Source organism: Lolium rigidum, chromosome 4, assembly GCF_022539505.1.
Source record: "Lolium rigidum isolate FL_2022 chromosome 4, APGP_CSIRO_Lrig_0.1, whole genome shotgun sequence".
Taxonomy (NCBI): domain Eukaryota; kingdom Viridiplantae; phylum Streptophyta; class Magnoliopsida; order Poales; family Poaceae; genus Lolium; species Lolium rigidum.
The window spans coordinates 268,498,007-268,521,870 of record NC_061511.1 but is presented as its reverse complement, the minus strand read 5'-3'; the positions used below and the strand labels follow the sequence as shown (position 1 = coordinate 268,521,870).

Here is a 23,864-nt window from a genome sequence, read left to right as displayed (position 1 = left end):
GGAAGCTTCGTGAGAAAATAAGCCTCCGGGCTTTTATTTCGTCCAATTCCGAGAATATTTCTTTACTAGGATTTCGAAACCAAAAACAGCAGAAAACAAGCAATCGGCACTTCGGCATCTTGTTAATAGGTTAGTTCCAGAAAATGCACGAATATGACATAAAGTGTGCATAAAACATGTAGATAACATCAATAATGTGGCATGGAACACAAGAAATTATCGATACGTTGGAGACGTATCATGGAGACACAAGAGACTTCTTGTATCGTAATTGCAGGGTTGTTTGAGAGGAATATCTTTGACCTCTACCTCCCTGAGTTCGATAAACCTTGGGTGATCCACTTAAGGAAAACTTGCTGTTGTTCTACAAAACTCTGCACTTGGAGGCCCAACACTGTCTACAAGAATAGAAGCGTGCGTAGACATCAAGCAACTCTTTCGAGCCGCTCCTCATGTATCAACTCTTTCGAGCCGCACCTCTTCTTGTCCTAAAATTTCAAATAATGCATGGATATCTGTGATTTAATGGTAAAACTGCACGCATGCTCTTTCACGGTAGAAAAGACACTCCAGTTTGTAGATTTTTTTTGTTCCACTCATTGGTAGTTTTTGTTCCACTCATTGGTAGTTGACCACCCACCTTTTCCTTTTTTTGTTTTTGAGCACTGACAGCTCTTTATTGATTGTTTGAAACACTGAAGGGAATACATAAACCTTCTAGAGGTAGAAGAAGCCAGATCCTACAACCACAATCTGAAGACACATAATTGGGAGCTAGTCGGTGAGCCTCACCGTTGGAGCTCCTAGATTCATGCCTAAAAAGCGATGAAGTGAACGAGATAGATGTTTCGACCTCACGGATGACTGCACCATAGCAACCGATATACGGATTATGCAGGTTCTTATAACTTCCATGCAGTCGCTCGCCACACAGATATTTTGGAGGTTGAGGTCCTGAGCCAGTGCAAGAGTCTCACGGCACGCCATTGCTTCGAGCGTGGCTGGACTGAAGGATCCATATACAGTAAGAGCAGAAGCTCCTAAGAATTCTCCTTCCTCGCTACGGCAGACTATCGCAAGCGATCCTTGCTCCCCAAACCGTGCTACCGCGGCATCTGTATTGAGTTTGGCATAACCAGCAGGTAGTGCCCTCCACTTAGGAGCAGTTCGTCTCGGGGATCCTCGTCCCGGCCCCTTCACAAAGGCCGGAGCCTAAGGTAGATCTTGCAGAAATTTTTGATAAACAGAAAGGTGGACAAGGGGCTTTGTTGGTCACCATCATATATGAGTCGTCGCCGCCGAGCGAACCATATAGCCCAGAGGGTTACCAACATTTCAACGAATGCAACGTGGTCAAGAGTGTTTACTAGATCCAAGACACATTTTGAATGCCTCCACGAGCAAGAGATCGAGTCTGCCATATTACGGTGATGACGAACATCACCAGTTGGTAGCGATTGTTGAGCAAGCCGCCATAGGAATAATTTCAATTTAGAGGGTACTTGAACCTTCCACATTTTATACTATAATTTCTCTTCTGCTGCAATATTTGATACAACTGGCCTTTCCTCTAGCTAGTATTCACGTCTTTTATTTGTGCCAACAAGCAAATGGTATATTGATCGGATAGAGAGGATGCATGAGCGCTCATAGTGCTATGCCCAAGTATCCTGATATCTCCTTGTGCTAAAAGGGGTTTTGCATATGTGTTCAATGTCCATTGGCAAGAACCATTCCTGTAGAATTGTAAGATTTCACGGTATAGAGTCAGTGGAGATGAAATCAGTATTACCCTTCGGGTACCCAACATTGGCCTATCTCCTTTCGCCCAGCAAGGGGCCCGTGAGAATCATTTCAGCCCAAAGTGGACCAGTACGTCGGTTGCAACTGAGGAAAGCCAGAATGAGAAGGATTCTTGATGGACAAGGCAAGGAAGCGTCGAATAAGGAAAAGATGGCCTAGATCTTACTGTAACATAGTTGAATCCGTGTAGTACTCTCGGGACCTGGCCTCCTATATAAAGGCCAGTAGAGGGCATGCCGGAGGACTCTCGAAGAAAACCTACACAATCCCGCATACACCAACCCTAGAAACCTTGCCTTCCGGCGAGTTCAACACAACACAGTCTATCGGCTGCCCCATTGTAACCTTTTTCATCGATAAATCAAGATCGGACAAGCAGGAGTACGGGTTTTACCTCATCGAGGACCCCGAACCTGGGTAAATCTCGCCTTATGTTCGTTTGGTATCCGATGTCTCATGCTAACTTGCAGGATTCCGTCAACCTTAAGCCCCTCATGGTGGGCATTGCCGAGGAGCCCCCTCGTCACCTCCCGCGAGCCAGATCAGCACCGCAACCACCCCTCGCAACCAAGATCGTCACCACACTCATTTGGAGGCTGTGGTGATCGATTTGGGGTGTTTTCGTGTTTGTCGTGCGCCAAGTGCAGATATCTACATGTTTTCTTTCCTAGTTTTGAGATATTCAAAAGTTGGTAATTGAAGTTCTTCAAATATTCAAAAGTGACACAAAATTCAGAGAAAGTTTTGAGGACCAAGATGAAATATTTGGATGCTGGCTTTCAGTATGTTTTAGGGCTTTCAAAAGTGCACCTACAAATCATACTTGGCCATCGAGGAAAAATATTTTAAAATGTAACAGTTTTGAGAATTTAAATCAACATAAAAGGTTATGGTGAGGTTTTTGAGAAGTGGTTAATCCAAGCTTTTGGCATATAGTGACACCGAGTTTGGGAAGTGGTTCATCAAAGAAAAATATTTTGTAAGCTATTTTGAAAAGGAATTAAAGAAGGGGGCAAAAACAAAATGCTGAAAGTTTTTGGTGTTGGTCCAAAGAGACGATGGGTTTTTTTTTGTAGAAATAGTGTTTATAAGTCAAAGGGATTAGTCCCTAATTTTGGAGAATTTTGGGGTGCTACATCCGTGTTTTTCTTTTGTTTCATGGGTGAACTATTTTTTACTACAAATCACGGTTGGTTTTGCTGCATTCATGAAGCAAAACTAGGAGAGGAAGATTGAAGGCTTGATCAGATGGTTGAAATAAGCTCGATCGGATTTGATCCGCGGGGATGCTCTCAGCGCGTCCATACGAAAATTCTAACTGATAACTGAAACTAATGCTGCTCAATCCGACTACAGTACTGCTAAGCTTCGAAAAAAGGGTAGGAAACTTGATCATTCGTAATCCAAACACGAGCCGGACTCGGTCGGCCCTCTGGTCATAAATGGCCATCTTTGGCCTTTCCGCCCCACAATCTTGAGCAGCCACCAGCCACGATGAGCGAGACGCAGCCCATCTCCCTGGCTACCCCGACGCCGGCCGACCTGGAGAGCACCTCGCGGCTGGAACTGTTCCTTCACGAGGCCGGTTCGTTCGAGAGCTCGGACGAGTCGGCTGCCCGCGAGGACGTGCTGCGCGAGCTCCAAGGCGTCCTAGATCGCTGGGTGAAGCGACTCACCGCCCAGCGAGGGTACCCCGACGGTATGGTCGAGCAGGCCACGGCCCTGCTCCTCCCGTTCGGCTCGTACCGTCTCGGCGTCCACGGCCGCGGCTCCGACATCGATGCCCTCGTCATCGGCCCTTCCTACATCGACCGCGACCACGACTTCTTCGACGTTCTTGGTGGCGCGCTCGCCGAGACGGAGGCGGTGACGGAGCTGCAGGCCGTGCCCCGCGCGTACGTGCCGGTGATCAAGATGAAGTTCCGCGGCATCCCGGTGGACCTCCTCTACGCCAGCGTCTGCCTCCCCGTGGTGCCCAAGGACATTGACCTGCGCGACCGGTCCGTGCTCCGCGGCATGGACCTGGCTACCGTCCGCAGCCTCAACGGCGTGCGCGTGGCCGACGAGATCATGCGGCTGGTTCCGGACGCCGCCGCGTTCCGCACGACGCTGCGCTGCGTCAAGCACTGGGCCAAGGCGCGAGGCGTCTACTCCAACGTGATGGGATTCGTGGGCGGCGTCGGATGGGCGATCCTCGTGGCGCGCGTGTGCCAGTTGTACCCTAACGCCGCGCCCAGCATGCTGGTGCCCCGGTTCTTCAAGATCTTATCGCAGTGGAAGTGGCCCAACCCGGTGCTGCTGGGTGGCATCGAGCACGACGACGATGGCCAGCTCGCGCTCCGGCTGCCAGTCTGGGATCCGAGGAGGAACCCCCGCGACAGGACCCACCTCATGCCCGTCATCACCCCGGCGTACCCGTGCATGAACTCCTGCTACAACGTCTCCCACGCCACCCTACGGATCATCACGGAGCAGCTCGAGATGGGCCGCGTGATCAGCCAGGAGATCGCCGAGTCCGGCGGCGCCCGCGGGTGGGAGGCGCTGTTCCAGCCGTTCCACTTCTTCAAGGCGTACAAGAGCTACCTGCAGGTGGACGTGAAGGTCGCCGGAGGAGAGGCGGATCTCCGGGAGTGGAAGGGGTGGGTGGAGTCGCGGCTGAGGCAGCTGGTGATCAGGGTCGAGATGGCCACGGCCGGCATGCTGCTCTGCCATCCCAACCCGCAAGCCTATGCCGACGATCGGCAGTGCACCGCAACCTTCTTCGTGGGTCTGTCCAAGCAACAAGAGAAGCAGCTCCAGGTGCAGTTCGACCTCCGTGCGACGACGGAGGAGTTCAAGCAGGAGGTGTACATGTACGAGTTCTGGAGGCCCGGGATGGAGCTGGAGGTCAAGCACGCCCGAAGGAAGGACCTGCCGTCCTACGTCAGGGATCACATCCTCCCGGCTGGTCACCTCAAGAGGAAGCGCGACCAAGATGATCCTTCACCTTCTTCATCTGCGTCCGGCGACTCCGAGTCGAGCTCCAGCAGCAGCAGGGACGTCAAGAGGGCGGTAGCAGCAGATAGCGTCACCTGAGAGCAAGAGGCAAAGCTGTCCCAGAAATATCCTTCCCAGCGCTTCAGGACAGGGAGATGTCTGACAACAGATGAACATCCAGAGTAATCACATTCAAGCCATGGCAAGAGTAGAGCGAAATCTTCAAACGAATTCAAGTCAGGCAGATCACAAGATTCAACGCAAGACCGATAGTCCCGGACGATCATCGTGTACAGAGATAGATTTACATTGCAAAACTTTGTCAATGGGACAGTTCTGTATGATTGATGATGAGAAAACATACTTTACAAGTCGAATCCTCTATCAACTATGTAGGCAAGGCAAACGGTTAGCAGAACCAGCGGATAGAAAGCTTGTAACTGTCGATGTTATGTGTTTGCTTAGTCCCTTCAGTGCAATCCTTCGATCCAACGCAGAGCTCCTACGATGGTTTCCCAAGGAGGTGGAAGTTTCTGATGTAAAAGTTTGTCAGAATTGTGCTACTATTGGAAGCAACTTATTAATAAAGTCATTTGATGTTATTTTTTATTTTCTTATGGTTGATACATGTATCGATCCTATGTGATCCATGATGCAATCCTTTATAATATTGTTTCATGTTTAAATAAAGGAATAAAAGGCCGCATGCTGGCATGCATCAACCGACGCAGAGACGGGGGCGCCACGCCCCCGCTTCGAAAAAAATCTCGGCTTTCTGATATGACCAACAAAACGTTACCAGGTCTGGAAAAACAACCAAGATCTTTCATAGTGAGACTCATCCTACCTGAATTATTGAATTGACACACTAGCAACTTTGAATATTCAGAAAGAGTTTGGTAATATATTTCAACACTTTTCGTCACGTCTACTGCAGCTGTTTCATCATAAGCTACGGATCATGCATATTCTACTAATGATATTTTCATGTACCATCAGTGCATGGATTTTATACCATAGTAGTATTTGTATTATAATTTTTGCGGCATTGCCTGCTAAGCCCTCTTTTGTTCAGAGAAACTTTAATGTGTTTTTGGAGGATTCTAATCCTCGGTATTTTGCTGAGTGAGTTGTTTGATTTGTAGGATTGCAAACATACAAACTTTCATTAACATTAATTTAGTGTAAACTACCTGCAAAAAAATTTAGTGTAAACTAATATTAACCAGGTTTGTTCCTATTTTGGAGATGGGTGTTATTCATTTAACAAAATAGATCAAATTTTGACCCATGTAAGCTCTGTGTGCTTGCAATATCATTCTTCATAGGATTTGTAAGCAAAAAAAAATATACATGACTCTTAAAACAGCCAATATAACCCTATGGGTGCGGTTTGCCGCCACGGCCACGCCAACCTTCCTAGTAGGTTACTAACAATTGGTCATCTTCTCTCCCTTATGTCTTGTCCAGTTCCAGCCGCAATTCCCCATCCTATGCTGACTACTCTCACAGAATCCTCACGACAAGCACATTTGAAAGATTTAGATATGTGTAAGACATATTGAACCATTTAAAATGACATGTTCATGTGAATGCTATACAGCTACTTGATAGAGTTCACATCCTTCCATACCATATTCCATCCCTAATACTATTTCCAGTTGGTGCTAACCCCTTCTTTATCGACCGAATAGTCAGAGCAAAGGAAATCCACGTGTTTCATTCATATACCATGATCCTACCAAGTAGTGTTTGGACCATGTGACATGTAAGATGGGTCCGTGAATGTCCGGTATTTACGTGTTGAGGTGGCTTAGGTGATAGGACATGCGTTTTTCATCCTCAACCTAATCCCGTGCCAGGTACCTATTTTATCAAATGTCCTTACTTAGAAATTAATCTTTGTACTGATGGGTGATTTTGTCATAGTTTCGCCATTGTCATTCATAACTCATCTCATTTCCCCGTCCCACATAACAAGCATGGCTGTCAGTTGAATTCAACATTTCCAGATGTCCCATTCCCAGGAGTCACATGCCACGATTCAAATCCAAACACATTGTCTTAATTTTTAAGTTCAACATTTTGCGAAGGAGAGAAGGTGCTTGCAAATGCTTTGCTGCCAATAGTTTTCCTTCTTTCAGAAGGGCACAGCTGCAAGTTACTATCAGGCTCTAATGACAATACGCCTGTACCAAAGCCTTCCGCCTGCACAAAATTGAAAAAGAAATGCTTCCGTAAAGAAAAGGTAATACCTTGCCACTAAGCTTGCGACTTGTCAGGCAGGAGAAGTCTGTTATGACCTGCCGTAAAATGCCATAAGAGTAAGAACTTGGTTTGCAGCTATATATCACTTTTACTTGTCATGGTTAATTCTTTTTCAACCAAGCTCTGACTCTGAGCAGCACTAGCATTAAAAGTGTGCTATGCCTAACTTGAGAACCTTCTCAAAGTATAAAAAAGACGGTGTATTCTTTCTCATTGAATGGAACATTGTTCAGTGCTCTATCCATATTACAGGAATATTCCACAATATGGCAAATAATACAACAAACCTTGTTAGCGCAGAATTGTCCAGTGATCAAACTGATTGCTTGATAAGCATGTTGCTGCAACCATACTAAATAAACGGCACATGGGTCGATGTAAGCTAAGCAGATTCCAGGACAGAGCTGAACAGAAATGTACTCCTATCAGATAGCTACATGTAGCTTCAGGGCCTTGGTATTGCGTGTAAGAGCCTGTTCTGTTTCCCGCTACAAGTTTTAAACTCAGGGTTGCTCATTCCTTCGAAAGAAGGAAATGCTAACTGGAGACTTCAGAACATCCTCATAATTACAAAGAGCTGTATGACGAAATACTACAATGACAACAACACTTAGTCATGCCTGACGGGGCCGGGGCAGATCCAGAGGTCCATGCAGCACTCATTCTGTTGTTAAGACAATATATATTCACATGCGGTCGGTCACTCGAGGAGGTTAATAAGAATTTCCTTGCTAAGGAAGGATTTTTTGCTTTATGACTTGTCCAAACCAGGGTTTACTTTGAACTCATCCACTTTGAATGCAGGATCACATATGTTCTTCGCAGAGACTTCTTGATCCCACGGACCGATCAAATGGGATTCAAACCCTGGCTGTGCAATACCCCGGACCGAATCTATTGAAAGATCATCCATCCTTGGTTTCTTGGGAGAAGGCTGCATGTTGTCAGGGTAGTCATCCAAGTTTGGTGGTGAATGTGAAAGCTTCCTCTCATCGGGACCTTCAAGTGACCCACCAAGCTTTTGCTGCTCCTCTATGATCATCTGCAAATACTTCCCTTGGGCTTCGATTCTCAGCTGCAATTGCTTTTGAACCTGAAAAGGTAACGTGTAATGAATCAAAGTAATCCAAAAGAGTTTGGAATAAATAAATTTAGGTTGATTGTGACGAATAAATTTAATAAATGGCAAATTACCAATAAATAGTGTGAACAAAATTAATAACCATTAATTAGAGGTAATGGAGGACAAGGTCCATTTACAAGGAACCCACCCATAAGTCTGGCAAATAATGGTTCACTAAGAAAGGGGTACAATATCAGGCTGTTGGCAATTCTCCAGCTAACAGCTACACCAAAGTACCAAATTCGTGTGGCCAATTAAGTTCTAGAGATAAATATTATGAGTCAAAAAAGTTCACGTTCTCATGACAAACCTCGAGTTGTTCGTGAAGCCGCTTCTGAACCTCCATTTGCATCTTTAATGCTTCATTGATTTGTGAACCCCTATAAGAAAAGTGAATATTTCTGTAACCATGTGATTCTTTATGAACATGATACCAACCAGCATAAAAAGCCAAGCCTATGCCACCACAAGATACAGACATGTGCAGACAATTGGGTAACTATCACTTACGGTGCAGAATCTGTATTAGAGAGGGAATCACTGGAATCTTTCTTTTCGTCCTTGGAACCTACACAAGTTACCAATTGTAGCAACCAAAGGTTGTTAAATTTCTCAGTACGATGGAACGCAAGATTGTGTGCTAGAAAGTCAATGAAGCATACAAGGGTATTTTACCTTCAGCAGGAGATTCTGGTATGTACTTTGCAAGGCGATACTTCTGCACAAGCAACAAGGGAAATAGAGCATTAGTTACCAGGCAAAGATTTATTATCCGTCTCTCTCCTCAAAGAGAAATCTTAACCTGCAAATGACTCTTCACATGATAAATTGTAATCCCCGGTACACCCATTACAGTGAGCACTCCTTTAGGTGTTGCTCCTGAAGAATTGATGATAGCAATACATTAACAAATGTTTGATGCACCGTACATAGTGCACTTCAGAATAAATAAACAAACATTATAGAAGAATGTTTACTGTTTTCGATACTTGAACAGTTTCCAATGTGATTGGGTTAGATAACATGGCAGACACGGTTCCAAAGGGTCATATTAACAACTGCTAGCATCCTAGCATGAATCATTGAAACATGAGCAAACTTGTGTAATACCCTAGCATGCAGTTTAGTTTGATTGGAAAAACTTATGTCTTATTGCCCATGACCTGAAATATACAGTAAACTCTCATATGAGTGAAAAAATCATAAAAAGTTGGAATATCGCAATCGATATTAACTTCAGTTTGCTAATATGCAGTATACATAATGGAACCAACATAAAACACCACACTGCAGGTTCTAGCTTATGCAATGTTCCATACCATCTGAAAATAATGTCAATCAGAATTTGTGTTGCTGGCAAGGTTGATGAGATGCCAAAAAGAATGAATATAAAATATAATATGTCATTTAGTACATCATATCAAGTAAAACCCCAAAAAACTAATACTTAAAGAGAGAATACCCACTATCTGGTCCACCAAGTTGCGCGATTGCATCCACAAAGCGATTATGGAGATCTGAGGTCCATCTTAGACGTTGTTTCCCATTGCCTACAGGATTAGCAGGGTTGCTTATGCTGGGGCCACCGAATGCTCCAATATTGCTTAGATGCTCATTATTCTGAGCCATTTGCGGTGCAAAGGGCACAGAGAACTTCTTAGCATGGTACATCATGAGAGTACTGCAACAATTGTGAGAAATGGTCATAAACATCAGTAAGCCCAAGAAAATTTATAGTTTCGGATGAGCAAGCCTACACTCTCATGTTATCCTGTATATCTAACAGCATATATCAAGCTGACAGTGAAATGTAAATACATCATGGTACACATATTTTGGTATGACAAGATTTCATCGTCTGTTATTATATAGTTGATGAAATCGCGATGAGCATATTTATCCCAAGATCTCAAAGTTTGGTAAGTTTACTTAAGCCCAAGAAAATGTATAATTAGGATGAGCAAGCCTACACTCTCATGTTAGCCTGTATATCTAACAGCATATATCAAGTTGGGGTGGAATGTAAATACATCATACTACACATATTTTGGTATGACAAAGATTTCAGCGTCTCTTATACTATTAATGAAATTGCGATAAGCATATTTACCCCAAGATCTCAAAGTTTGGTAAGTTTACTTTAGAAAATAAAGAGGAAGAAACTGAACACTTTAGAAAATATTAACACAACAGACAACAGAGCACCATAACGCAATATACAAATATTTATACCGATTGGTAGCATCGAAATGTCCAAATAGCCAACACCAAGAAATTCTTAACGTGGTCGTACAGAAAGCAATTTTAACCTATCCAAATCACAGGAAGAAGACGATTTTTCCCCTAGGCTGCTAACTGAATTCCTCGTGGTGCAGACAGAAATTTCCAAGCAACAGAGGAAGACCGATCCAGCTAGCTTCGTTTAACGCAGCAACTGAGACAATTGAACTAATAACAGCGGACATTAAGACAAGAAAAACTAGGGCTCTAGAGGTGAATATGCCCAAATGCCAAATCGAAGTCCCTAGACAGCCTTCCGAAGTAAAGACTGATTGAAGCTGCGGTCGAACTTGAGAGTTATCACCGAGATGGTTGTATGACAAGCACGGGCAAAAGAATCAGGGTAAGAAGTAGGCTAGAAGCACAGCAAATGAATGAGGGTAAGTAATAAAACGGACAAATGGGAGAAATAATGTTGATAGGCTTCAACCAAATTCCAGGAACAGCACAGAAATCGTGTTCAACCTTTCAGAACAGATACCAAATCACCAGGACGGGTGTTACTTTCTCGTCCCCAAAACGGCACCACCACCACCCAAACGTGATCTGTCTATTGGTTATACCACTTCACAACGCTTGGCGGATCGACATCCAACGGAAACCCATGGGAAGAGGCAGATAATCCAGGCAGAGTAGAGAGTAGTCACAGCAGTAGACCGGAAGCATGAGAAGGCTCCAAGAAGGCCACTCACCGGCCTCTGCCTGTAATTTTTTCTGTACCGCTCTTGGCTTTTCCGCAACCAAAAGGGCCGGGAAAATCAATTGAGGGCAGTAAAATTCACGCTAGCTGCGTTCACCGCTAGCGAGAGAACGCTGGAAGAGGGTGGTTCCCCGGCCTCTGACGCAGAATTCCACCGGGACACGGCTCCGGGAGCCTCGATCTCGACCTGACGGGACGGAACCCGTCGGCGGAAACACCCGGCAACTCCTCCCGCCGGACAGGAGTAACGCGCAGGCGCAGGCGCAGGCGCAGACAGAAATTGGGCAAAAGACACGGGAGGGGGGCAGGGGCTTTACTTACCGGCAGGGAAGAGCGCAGCCGCCGCCTTCCCCGGCCGCCGCGCCCGGTGCTCGCAGGCGTGGTGCGAGCGCGCGGCGCGCTCGCGGGGGCAGTGGAGAGTGAGCGAGGGGGAGCCGCAGACCGTCCGAGGGCAATCAACAGGTGGGGGACGCGGACAGGCAGTCGGGGCCTGGGGTCCGGACGGTGTGGAGACTGGAGAGGTGGTGGTGGAGATGGAATGGAATGGGAGGCGAGCGGTGGGGAAAGCGGCAGGCAGGGCGGTGGTGTCCGGCGAAAGCGACGCGGGCGGGGCGGGGGAGACGGCCTGGGAATCCAGACCAGACCAGACAGATCTTTTCTCTTTCTTTTACCCCCCACCCGCACTTCACTCCGGTGATGTGGTGCTTGGTAGGGTTTCGCGCGACGGGCGCACCATGGGCCGCGTCCATCGACCACCTATCTACCCGCCCTGGCCGCCGGGGCCCAGGAGCGCGCACGGTCGTGTCAGCGACCGGAGAAGTGACCGGCGAGGTGACGCCGCACTGTAGCGGCCAGCGAGCACTGCCATTAACCGCGGGGTCGTCGGCGTCGCTAGTTACTCCGGGGGAATCTTCCGTGCTCCGTCGCATTCATGACAGATTCCCGCTGGCGCTGCCATTCCGTCCCATCCATCACGTGGACTACGGCGACGTTTTCTTTCCCTCGGCGACCGGACCGGCGCACGTGCACCTCGCAGGGAGCTCAACGGAAGAACAGAAAATGCAAATCGTTTTCTTTTCTTTGCTTTGCTTCAGGCCGGGAAAGGGAGGGAGAGAGCATCCGGGTTATGAACAACACACAGCTAGCCGGGATGGCGATCTTCGAGAAGTGCGGCCGACGCAAGCGATCTCGCCACAATCATGGCCTAGGAGAGAAGATGGGAACGCCATGGCGTGATGATGACGATGCCCACATCTAACGGCAAAGGTGGTAAAGGGCGGAGGGAGGAGACGTGGATGGGGCTGGAATCATCATCATTTGCGCGCGCGCGCACTCGGAAGCGCCTCAAAAGCAACAACGAGTTTAGTTGGATCTTGGATGGAACTCAACGGAAGAGTCGATCGAACAGAACACGGCATGCATGCAGGTGCAGGGCGGATCGCCGCCTGTCGAACCGAGCCCACCGCTCCGGCGAGGCCACCGACCCAACCCAAACGTATCGCGTTGTCCGATTTGGGTCTACCTATCACAATTCAACGTAGCCGCTCTACCCAAACGAATTGGAGGCGCCCACCACACATTCGCCAAAATTTAGGCTGAAAATGGGCGCAGCGGACCTCTCGGTTGTCTGCACGGACCCACAAGTCAGCGTCACAAAAAACAAACATAAGTGGATTTGTATTCCATTGAACTTAAGATATAGTTCATCGCATGGAATTTAAAACTAAATAGCGACTCACGCATAGGCGGACCCAACCGTCGACCAATCTTTCGGGCGGCGGCGCAGCCTATTTCAATGAAAAATTGATGAATACCTTGATAAATATTTGCGCCGCTTGATTAGAATCTTGGATCTGCCACTGGACTCACGTATCTACTCGCCGCCATGCTTCCACCCACGCTGCTCCCAAGGTGGCACGTCGAGTCGTCGACACTCGATCATGCGTGTCATGCGGGCTCTGTCCCTCTCATCCTCCTTCCTTTCGGTGATGCTATATCGACACTATTTCGGTGTCCTAGCGGGCTCTATCCCTCGATACCACTGCAACGAGGCGTCAAAGCAGGCTCCGCTCCTCTCCTCTTGGCTGCCACTAAAGTCTTCGCCTACGCGGCCTCTGCCTCCTCCATATCCCGGTTCTGAGTGTCGACCTCCACCTATTGGCTCTGTCTCGCCTCCACCACTGCCTCACGTGCCTAGAGTGGTGATCGTCGCCGCATTGACGTCCTACCGGAAGCGCTCACATGCCATTTGGCTAATGCTGGCCCACATGGTGACCTTGCGACAAGGCATGGCTACTAGCTAGGGTTTGCATGTCCACCCCATGGTGTCGTTCTTATTGTAGCTACTGCCAGAGCGGGAAACGAGCTGGTATGGGTGGGAAATGAGGGCGGGAAAAGACGAGATGAGCGGGCGAAACCTAGTGGGCACACCAATCGGTTGCTGACAGGACGTGCCAACATTAGTTGCGTCAGCGTCCCTAGATGCAGGGGCAGGGATATGAAAATGTGTCCCTAGAGGCAGGGGCGGGAAAAAAAGCCGGGTCGTTCCCCTCGCGTCGCCCCCTCCAGGCGACCGAGGGGGCAAAACCCTACAGCACCGCCACCCGACCTCCCCTCCTCCCCCTCCCCTCCTCGTCGCCCCCAGAGGTGACGCCGACCGAAGGCTGCGTCGCCGGTGAAGGGGGCGGCGGGGATCTGAGCTCTCGCTCCTCCCGCGGGCTCGATGGAGGAAATCCGCGCGGGGCTCGCCAAGATCGGGGCGGCGGCCCGACGGGCGGTTTCTCCGGCGGCTTCCCCAGTGGGGCTCGGGATCGGAGGCGGCGGCCTCTGAAGGTGTGGCTATGGGGCCCTACGGCGGGCGTCGTGGCGGGTGGCTCTGGCGGTGGTCCTCGACCTCGCGGGAGGTGAGGCGGCACGGGCGTCGATGGCGGCGCGGTCCTCTGCATCAAGATCTGTGGTATGTGCTCCCGCCCATCTCCCATGCCCGCTCCGGCTGTTGGTGGCGCTGTTGCTGGCTCTGGGCTTGGGGTACTGGTGGTTTGTTTGGGGTCAAGGGGAAACCCTAGGCTGGCTGGTCCGGCCCGGCGTTGTCGACGCCCTCGGGTGCCGGGTTCCTCCTTGGAGGCGACTCTGCGACCCCTCTTTCCACCCCCGACCCATCTCCCGGACGAAAGTCCAAAATCCCTCGATTGGGCGACGTCGACGTGCTGCGTCGTGACCTCCTTGGAGGCGTCGCCTGGGGAGATGTGTGGTTCGGGTGGGGAGTCGAAGGTGGGTGCTTTGGGCCTCGATGGCCACTGCCTGTGATCTGCTGTTGTGTCCGGTGGCTTGCCTGCTACTCTAGGTTGTTCAAGGGCGGCGGTAGTGTGGCCGGTGAGGTGTGCTCTTCTTGTCATGGCGGTCGTGCTCTAGGAGGTCCTTGGCTCTCGAGCCCAACTCTTCTCCAGCTCTCAGGTGAGCTTCTCTCATGTCCGATGGTTCGACGCCTCTGAGCAATGGCAAGAGGGTAGGGACCCTCTTCGGCATGAGAACTGGAAGGTTTGGTGCTTGAAAGATCGAGATGTCGCCTAGAGGGGGGGGTTAATAGGCAATTACAAACTCTTGCGGATTTGTCTTGTAAGAATGCGGAATTAAACTAACGTTTAGTTTACAAGCACAAACCCTAAATATGCTAAGCTCAACTAAGTGTAACAATGGCAACTAGAGCTAAGCAAGATAGGCACAAGATATATGTAGCACAAATGATAGCAAGATATATGTACTTCAAGCACGATGGCTATCACAAGGAAAGAGAGCTCGGGTATAGAAATAACCGAGGCACGCGGAGACGAGGATGTATTCCCGTGTTCCCTTCCTTTGCAAGAAGGTACGTCACGTTTGGAGGAGTGGAGGTCCCACGAAGGATTCCCGCGCCACGAAGGTTCACCCTATTCTCCGAACCACACCCACGAAGGATAATGGCCCTTTCCTTATGGTTAGCTTTTCCTCCGCTCCGAGATGGCAAGCTCCATAACCACTTCACAAGCTCCACGAAGGAGAAGCCCGGGCCTCTTCGCAATCTTCTTGAAGAGATCACCGGAGCACCAACCGCCAAGCCAACTAGGAGGTTTCCCTCCAAGAGTAACAAGCTCACGGTCTCTCACTCGAACTAATCGTGGTGGAGAGCTCAACACTATGCAATGATGCAAAGCAAGAACACTAGAGGTGTTCAAGTCCTTCACTCTCAAATCCCACCCAAGCAACAAATGCTAAGATGAGATTGGAGAAGAAGAACAATGGGAAAGTCAACAAAAGACTCCAAGACCTAGATCCCAAGAGTTCCCCTCACTTAGAGAAGAAATGGGTTGGTGGAAGTGTAGATCTAGATCTCCTCTCTTAGATCCCTCAAGAATGAGCAAGAATCATGGGGGGAGACAAGAGAGAGAGCAAGTTCTTCAAAGGCAACAATGGAGGTGAGAGAATAGAAAAACTAACTCAGCCCAAGGTGGAAGAAGGGCTATTTATAGCCCAAGAGCAAATATAACCGTTGGGGAAAAGTTGGGCTGAGTCAACCGTCGAGGAAGCCGGTCAACCGGGCCAGGGACCGGGCCGTCCGGTCCATGGCCCGGCCGGACCGGGCCACGGACCGGACCAGCCGGTCCAAACCGGTCGGTAGGCTGGACCCCGATCGGGGTCACTTTGTGTCGTCCAGGAGGTCATCCGGTTGTCCCCCGGTTGGCGCCCGGTTGGAGACCGGTCGACCGGACGGCACGCCGAGCCCGCCGGTCCATAGGCCAGCTGACCGGGCGGCAGACCGGAACCGGCCGGCGCATGGGCCGGTCCGACCGGGTCCCTGACCGGGTGAGCATGAAAACATGCTATACAAAAACTGTGATAACTTTTGTGTCCGGACCCCGATTGACATGAAACCAATTTTGTTGGAAAGATAACAACGAATATGGAGACTCCTCACAGAACATTTTAGATGATTTTAGAGAGGGAGTCTCCCACCGTCAAGAAACGGTGAAGACGTCCAAACTCGAAAACGCAATAGAAGATGCATGCGGATTCCGTTTTCGATGAACTTGGGCTTGTTGTAAAGCTAGCAACAAGCTCAAGAACCTTACACAGAGAAACACCAAGAAGCAATAGGGATATGCAAAGTATGCAAAGGATTGAGCTCCCTAAGATGATGCGATCAAGTTACCCAACCGAAAGCCCCTCTTGATAGTGCGGCTATCTATCCTATAATCCGGTCTCCCAACAACCACCTTGAGACCGGTAAAAGGAAAACCTGCAAGGCCATACCTTTGCCTTGCGCATCCCGCTTGATCTTGATGATAGCTCTTCAAGCTCCACTCAAGCCGGAATGCCTCACTTGATCATCGTCGCTTCGTGAAGACTCACAAATGCTCCCCCATACACCATGATGGGAAAGCTCTATTGATGCACATCTTCACATGTACATTATCACCAAATGGACGACAAGCTTCAAGCATGTGATCCACTTGAGATGCTCATCTTGAACTTGCCCGACTTAACCTTGTACCTTCTCATACTCTCATAAGATAGAGCATGGCTAATATTGAGTTCCACATAAGAACTTGTTATCACCGGAATTTAGCCAGAGCGGGAGATGGGCCGTGATCGAAGATGGGCTTAGATGACATGCATATGAAGTGTCTCTGAACCGGCCTTGTGCGTGAGTTTGGGCTAGATTGCCCGTGTATCTGTATATTATGGTAGATTTAGATTTAAGAGATAAAGTTTAGTCGTACACAGCTAGGTTTATTCCTAAGATAGAAAGTCCACGGACTATAAATATGTACCTAGGGTTATTGAGAAGGAGGACGATCACGTTCACAACAAACCAAAATAGGCACATCGCCACCCCTTGTTTCGAGGGTTTCTCCCGGGTAAGCAACATGCTGCCTAGATCGCATCTTGCGATCTAGGCAGTATCAGTTTATTCGTTATTGGTGTTGCTCGTGCTGAAGCCTTTTTGATGGCGAGCAACACCCTTATCTTGGATGTTTTGGGGCTGACGTCGATACTTTCATGACATGCTTGCTTAGCTACGCTGCCCCTCAATATCTAGCTGCCCTTACACCTATCTTAGGTGTAAGGGCAGCATCTTGCTTGTTCTTTATTTAGTAGATCTGATCCGTTATAGTTGTTCCTTGTACTTCAAGGATTGGTTTGATATCCGCATGGTTAGGCCTTGCAAACGGGTTGAACAATCCGGTAGTGCAGAAGGTATGGTTTACTAAGTCCTAGAGGGATTGTTCCGGGGATCGACCTCGTGTTGGTTTTTAGGCCTCTTTAGGACTGGTTTTCCATCATCTTACGTATCTGCTAGGCTCAACTACGCGTAGGACGTTCCGGTTATGCGGTGAAAACCCTAGACTATCGTAGATTGGTTTAACTCGATATTGATAAAGCAGGGTCCCCATGTCATCGTAAATCCAACGTGAACCATGGGGCAATCGGCTCTTTGAGCCGATCCACAGGGCAACCTAAGAGCCGATCGGGGCTCGTATTTAATGTTTACGTGTTTGCCATGCAGGAAACTAGTCGAAGCAATCCATCACCTTCCTGACCAGGTATAGGTCAGGTGGCACGCCCTTGCATCAGCCGGGACGTGTGCCGGAGCATTGCGGGCCGTCGTTGCCCGAGGGACCAGGATCCACCAGCAGTCCTGGAAGCCTCCCGGCTCTCCGTGTTGCCCGTCGCTGCTCGCCGGTGGGTTTTGGGAGGCAACACATTCTGGCACGCCCGGTGGGACCCTCTACAACAACAACTACGTCGACATCTGCAGCAACGATGTCAAAATCCACCGATGAGGTGGTGGACGAACCAGTCACGTACGCAGATCTGCCTAAGGAGCACAAGAAGAAGTATGATGAGATTAAAGCCCTCTTAGAAGCCGATCTCATCGGCTCCTTCGCGAAGACCCGTTCACATGGCATCAGGTGGAAAGGGTTCTCCCCTGAAGGCGTTCTTGACGAAGTAGACCTGTCTACCCCTTCAGAGGAACGCACTAGAGCCCTGCGCCAGGAAGTTAATTACATGGTGGCTCATTCTTTACACCGTCATTCCGAGAGCCTGGTGAACGCTTTCGAGCGCGTTGCGGTTCGCGTGGTGCAGGAAATCATGAAGCATCAGTACTCTCCGTCAGGACCTACCCTAGGGACTCACCAGGGAGAGATACCGTTCCAGACCAAACCGCCGCTGCCCTTCGCGCTTGCAGCTCCAGATCCACAGGGTTCACCGGCGTACGTCGTCTACAAGGTTGGAGGCGATCCTGGAGATTGCCAATTCCTGTATGAGCCGCCTAAAGAGATCCCACATGGATACGTGTGCACATACGTGCCGGACTGCAATACCTTGGCGCGCACGAACCAGCATTGCACCAGCAGGGATTTACGGAGCGGACGCCGATAAACAGGCATGGCTAGCTAAATATGCCACCGGAACGAGTCATGAGAGCTCGGTCCCCGCAGCTCATACCATGGAACAAATCAGTACCATCTTGAGAGACCAGTTCGGTATCCTGCCGAAGAGGAAAACAATCGGCTATTCCAAGCCGTACCCCGATGAGTATGATTTGATCCCGCTGCCACCCAAGTATCGGCTCCCTGAATTCTCAAAATTCAATGGATCAGAAGGGTCTAGCTCAATTGAGCATGTGAGCCGATACTTGGCACAGTTGGGCATGATCTCAGCATCAGACCCGTTACGTGTAAGGTTTTTTGCACAATCTCTCACGGGATCAGCCTTTGGGTGGTACACCTTGTTGCCACCAAACTCAGTCCGGACGTGGAAGCAACTGGAAGAGCAGTTTGATGTGCAATATCACTCAGAAGCTACTGAGGCTGGCATTGCCGATCTAACTCAGGTGCGGCAGAAGCGGGGAGAAACGGTGTCGGAATACATTCAACGTTTCGAGATCGTCGAGAACCGATGTTATTCGGTTCGGTTAACTGAGAAAGAAGCAGTCGATCTGGCAGCATTGGGCCTCGCAACGCCGATCAAGGATCCGGCTTTCCAAGTAGAGTACAGCTCACTCGTCGCACATGGTCCGAAACTAACATTGTATGAGCAACGCCACCCCGAATTGTACCAGGACAAGTTCAAGCGTCCGGTAGGCCTCGGTCGAGACGAAGAAGCCGAGGATTCGCGCAAGACCCGGAAGTAGCCGTGGCTGAATGGGCTCGGGGGCAACTCCCGTGTCCCGCAAATGGGTGAAACAACAAGGGTCTGCAAAAGGGTTTGACTTCGATGTGAGCAAAGCCGAGCAGTATATTTGATTTATTGCTTCAGAAAAACGAGCTGAAGTTACCCGAAGGCCATAAAATCCCTACGGCGCAAGAAATGAACGGGAGACCGTACTGCAAGTGGCATCACTCGTTCACCCATACCACCAATGACTGCAAAGAGTTTCGTCGGCAGATACAAACAGCGATAGAACAAGGCCGATTGATCTTTGGGCAGTTTGCCATGAAAGTGGACACACATCCGTTTCCTGGCGTCAACATGGTGGAACTCAATCACTCCGCGAGGCATCGGCTAGATTTCTCGTTCGATGTTAACATGACAGGGCCTGTACACCACCATGGCAAGGATAAAGAAGAAAGCAGTCACTCCCGCGGCAAGGAAAAGGAGGAGGCCGGCTCACGCGACCGGCCCCGATATGATGACAGGCGGTACCTCACCGAGGAACAAGTGAGAAGCGTTCGGTATCAACGACCACTCTCCACGCATCTCCTTAACAAATATGAGAGTCAGTATGACCGACGTTGCCGGTACGACAGAAATGACGAAAGATATTATCGGTCTGACGTAGACAATGAAAGGTATCGTCGGTATGATAGAGACGACGAAGGATATGACCACCGCGCTAATGGGAGGTCAAGGGAGCAGGAAGACATGGATAGACACTGGGACTATCCTTTCTTTAAGCACTGCTGGGATTCAGGAATGAGCCGGTTGCCTACAATCGACAACTGCCCGGAGTGTAGACAGCGGAAGAAGGACGCAGGGGAAGTTTCAGTTTTCAAGCGTCTAGGGCCTCTCCCATCTCAGAACAGACAAGCTGAGTCATCTCAAGAGGAAGACTTTGAGGAGTCAGAAGATGAAGAAGAAGATAGGTACCACCGGCCAAGGTGGTGTCCTGATGGACTCAACCACTCCCAAAAGCGTAGGGTTCAGCGGCTACGTAGCTTGGAGCAAGCCGAGGCGCAATACCTGCACACGTTGAGGAAAGCGCGGCCCGATCTGGCCGTGAAAATTCAGCAAACTTTGGACGAGGAGAGTCGTCCACGGAAGAAAGAATGGCGCCCTAAGCAAGTAAAAGCCGATGTGAGTACATCGGCCGGCACAAACATGGTGTTCATACTTCCATCGGAGTTTCGTGCTCCAGAACCGAAGAAGTGCCGATAACACAGTTGATCGCGGTCCACGGCCGATTATCTTTGAAAAGCCACGAGAGAAGGGCTACAAACATATGAAGGCCCTGTACCTAAAAGGTTATATCAATGGGCAGCCTGTCGGCAAGATGTTGGTCGACACGGGAGCGGCAGTCAATATAATGCCATACTCCATGCTACGGCATTTGAGACGCTCTAGCGCAGATCTGATCAAGACCAACGTCACACTAAACGATTTCAACGGCCAAGCATCAGGGACGCAAGGCGTTCTGAACGTGGATCTAACCATAGGCCGAAAAACCATCCCAACAACGTTCTTCATCGTCGACAGCAAAAGCACCTACACTGTCCTGCTAGGGAGGATTGGATTCACGCCAACTGCTGCATTCCATCTACAATGCACCAATGCCTGATACAATGGGATGGAGATGATGTGGAAGTCGTGCATGCAGATGACTCGATCGAGGTCTCAATAGCCGGCATGAACATTTGGGACTCGGAAGACCAAGAGCCGCTCTCTGGAGTTAGTTTGGACGGCTGTGAGCGCATCGAGGTTACAAAAAACGGGGTGAGGCTGGTCTTATCCACCGGCCTGATAGAGTAGCAAGAGCTACATCCATCGACGTACGTGGCAAGGCCGATCCCTGCGATCGGCCCCAAAAAATAAAAAGCGAGGATCTCACCTCAAGCATGTCACGTAGTCATAGTAGGGAGACTCCCTCCTGTAGGGGAGCACAAATAAGTTGTAAGCCTTCATTGAGCAATATAATCAACAAGGAGGCCGATTCCAGCAATCGGCCAAAATTATCCTCGCCATACGTTCTGCCTGTATTCAGCATCGATCTAGCAGGCGACGGAAAGCTGGGGTATGGGTTTACATCGGGTGATGAGCTAGAAGAGATTGACATTGGTCCTGGGGATAGGCCACGACCAACATTTATCAGCAAAAAGTTAGATCCGCATCTGAGGGGCCTGATGATAGCTTTGTTGAAAGAATACCCATATTGTTTTGCCTGAGATTATACAGAGATGCCCGGGTTAGACAGGAGCATCATTGAGCATCGGCTCCCTCTTAAGAAAGGATTTCGGCCATTCCAGCAGCGAGCACGACAGATGAAGGCCGAAATTTTAGAAGAAGTCAAGAAAGAGATCGAGAAGATGTTGAGCGCCGGGTTCATCAGGCCATGCAGGTATGCTGAGTGGATATCTAGTATCGTACCTGTAGAGAAAAAGGACGGCCGATGGCGCGTCGCCATAGATTTTCGGGATCTCAACAGAGCCACTCCAAAGGATGAGTACCCTATGCCGGTAGCCGAGACATTGATCAATGCAGCTGCTGGTCATAAGGTTTTAAGCTTCATGGATGGCAATGCCGATTATAACCAAATTTTTATGGCTCCAGAAGATATACACAAGACTGCATTCCGAGTACCAGGTTCGGTGGGCTTGTTTGAGTATGTAGTTATGACATTTGGACTGAAAAATGCCGGCGCAACGTACCAACGAGCCATGAATTACATCTTTCATGATCTGATCGGCAAGTTGGTGGAGATTTACATTGATGACGTGGTGGTCAAGTCTGTCTCAGTGGAAGGACACTTGGAGGATTTGCGACGCATCCTGGACCGAACTAGAAAATTCGGACTAAGAATGAATCGAAAGAAGTGTGCTTTTGGTGTGACGGTCGGTCAATTCCTGGGCTTCTTGGTTCATGAACGTGGAATTGAGATCGGCCTGAAAAGTCAAGAGGCAGTACGAACAATGAAGCCACCTACCATGAAGAAGGAACTCCAATGTCTCATCGGCAAAATCAACTTCGTCAGAAGGTTCATCTCTAACCTGTCAGGACGGATCGAGCCGTTCATGGGATTGGTAAAAATTAAACCTGATGAGGAGTTTCACTGGGGGCAGAGCAACAGCGAGCGTTTGACGAGATTAAAGAATATCTAACGAAGCCACCCGTGTTGGTTCCGCCCCAGCAAGATAGGCCATTCTATATTTACCTGTCAGTAGCTGACACTTCCATTGCCTCCGTGGTAGTGCAAGTCTACGATGGTCTGGAAAGAGTCGCTTTCTACCTCAGCAGAAGGATGTTGGATGCAGAGACTAGGTACCCTGAGATCGAGAAGTTGTGCCTCTGCCTATTTTTTACCTGCACCAAGCTTCATCACATCTTTCTGACAGCAGAAATCATCATCATCTGCAAATCAGACGTCATCAAACACATGCTCGTCGGCTCCCGTGTTGAAAGGCCGACTCGGTAAGTGGATGTTTGCATTATCGGAATTTGATCTCCGGTATCAACCTCGCGAAAGCGACCAAAGGACAGGCGTTGGCCGATCTTATTGCTGAACGAATCAACACTGATATAGCAGCACTGTCTGTACGTGCATGGGCCATGTTTTTCGATGGATCGGTTTGTGATGATGGTTGCGGCATCAGCATTCTACTCGTATCGCCCCGGGGGGCAACCTACTCCTTCTCCATCAGGCTGTCTACCCCTTGCACCAACAATGTCGCTGAGTATGAAGCAATACGTAAGGGGATGGAGTTGCTTATTGAAGCCGGGGCGGAAGCAGTGGAACTTTTTGGAGACTCAAAGTTGGTGATTTCCCAGCTCACGGACGAATATAAATGTGAGAGCGAGTCGCTCTTCCCATTATGGATGCAATGCCGTGAGCCGATGGCACAATTTAGGTACATAAACTTCAACCGGGTCCCGAGGTCGCGAATATCGAGGCGAACGATCTCGCACGGCATGGCGTCAGAGCTACAAGGACATAGTAGATGGAGCCGATGTCCAGTGCACAGCTCATGGAACCGGATGATTGGAGAGCCGATATCTTCAATTACTTGAAAGATTCGGCTCGGGGGCACCTAAACGGATAAGGTACAAGGCCATGAAGTATGTCCTTATTGGAGATGACATGTTCTACAGGACTTTGGAAGGGTTACTTCTCAGATGTTTGGGGCCAGCCGAGTCAAATCGGCTCTTACACGAGGTACACGAAGGCGCCTGTGGAACTCATCAATCGGCTCATAAGATGAAATGGTTGATCAGGCGATCAGGGTTTTATTGGCCCACCATGCTTGAGGACTGTTTTAATTACTATAAAGGGTGTCAAGCATGTCAGAAGTTTGGGAAAATTCAGATGGCACTCGCATCAGCAATGAACCCCATCATCAAGCCTTGGCCGTTTCGAGGTTGGGGTATGGATATGATCGGCAAAATCAATCCTCCATCGAGCAAAGGCCATGTGTGGATTTTGGCCATCACAGATTATTTTACTAAATGGGTGGAGGCCGT

General features: G+C 49.2%; 2 protein-coding genes across 2 annotated transcripts; one reads left to right on the top strand and one right to left on the bottom strand.

The window, feature by feature from the left end:
* Window positions 1–3,297: 3,297 nt before the first annotated feature.
* On the top strand, window positions 3,298–4,878 carry LOC124648755 (nuclear poly(A) polymerase 4-like). Its single transcript, XM_047188465.1, has one exon. The coding sequence runs from the start codon at window positions 3,298–3,300 to the stop codon at window positions 4,876–4,878; it is 1,581 nt and encodes a 526-aa protein (XP_047044421.1).
* A 2,574-nt stretch (window positions 4,879–7,452) lies between these two features.
* LOC124707719 (myb family transcription factor PHL7-like) lies at window positions 7,453–11,531 on the bottom strand. The gene is made up of 7 exons (XM_047239392.1): window positions 11,472–11,531; window positions 9,637–9,851; window positions 8,973–9,049; window positions 8,846–8,888; window positions 8,681–8,738; window positions 8,481–8,550; window positions 7,453–8,140 (listed from the first exon to the last, which is right to left on the bottom strand). Exons 2-7 carry the CDS (start codon window positions 9,842–9,844, stop codon window positions 7,799–7,801), a joined length of 798 nt encoding a protein of 265 aa, XP_047095348.1. The 5' UTR covers window positions 9,845–9,851; window positions 11,472–11,531; the 3' UTR covers window positions 7,453–7,798.
* Between the last annotated feature and the right edge of the window lie 12,333 nt (window positions 11,532–23,864).

Coding starts and splice junctions, on each gene's coding strand:
- LOC124648755 (XM_047188465.1), top strand. CDS start 3,298: ATGAGCGAGACGCAGCCCATCTCCCTGGCTACCCCGACGCCGGCCGAC.
- LOC124707719 (XM_047239392.1), bottom strand. CDS start 9,844: ATGATGTACCATGCTAAGAAGTTCTCTGTGCCCTTTGCACCGCAAATG. Junction 8,889..8,972: donor ATGTGAAGAGTCATTTGCAG/GTTAAGATTTCT, acceptor TTGCTTGTGCAG/AAGTATCGCCTTGCAAAGTA. Junction 8,551..8,680: donor TCTAATACAGATTCTGCACC/GTAAGTGATAGT, acceptor CTTTTCTTATAG/GGGTTCACAAATCAATGAAG.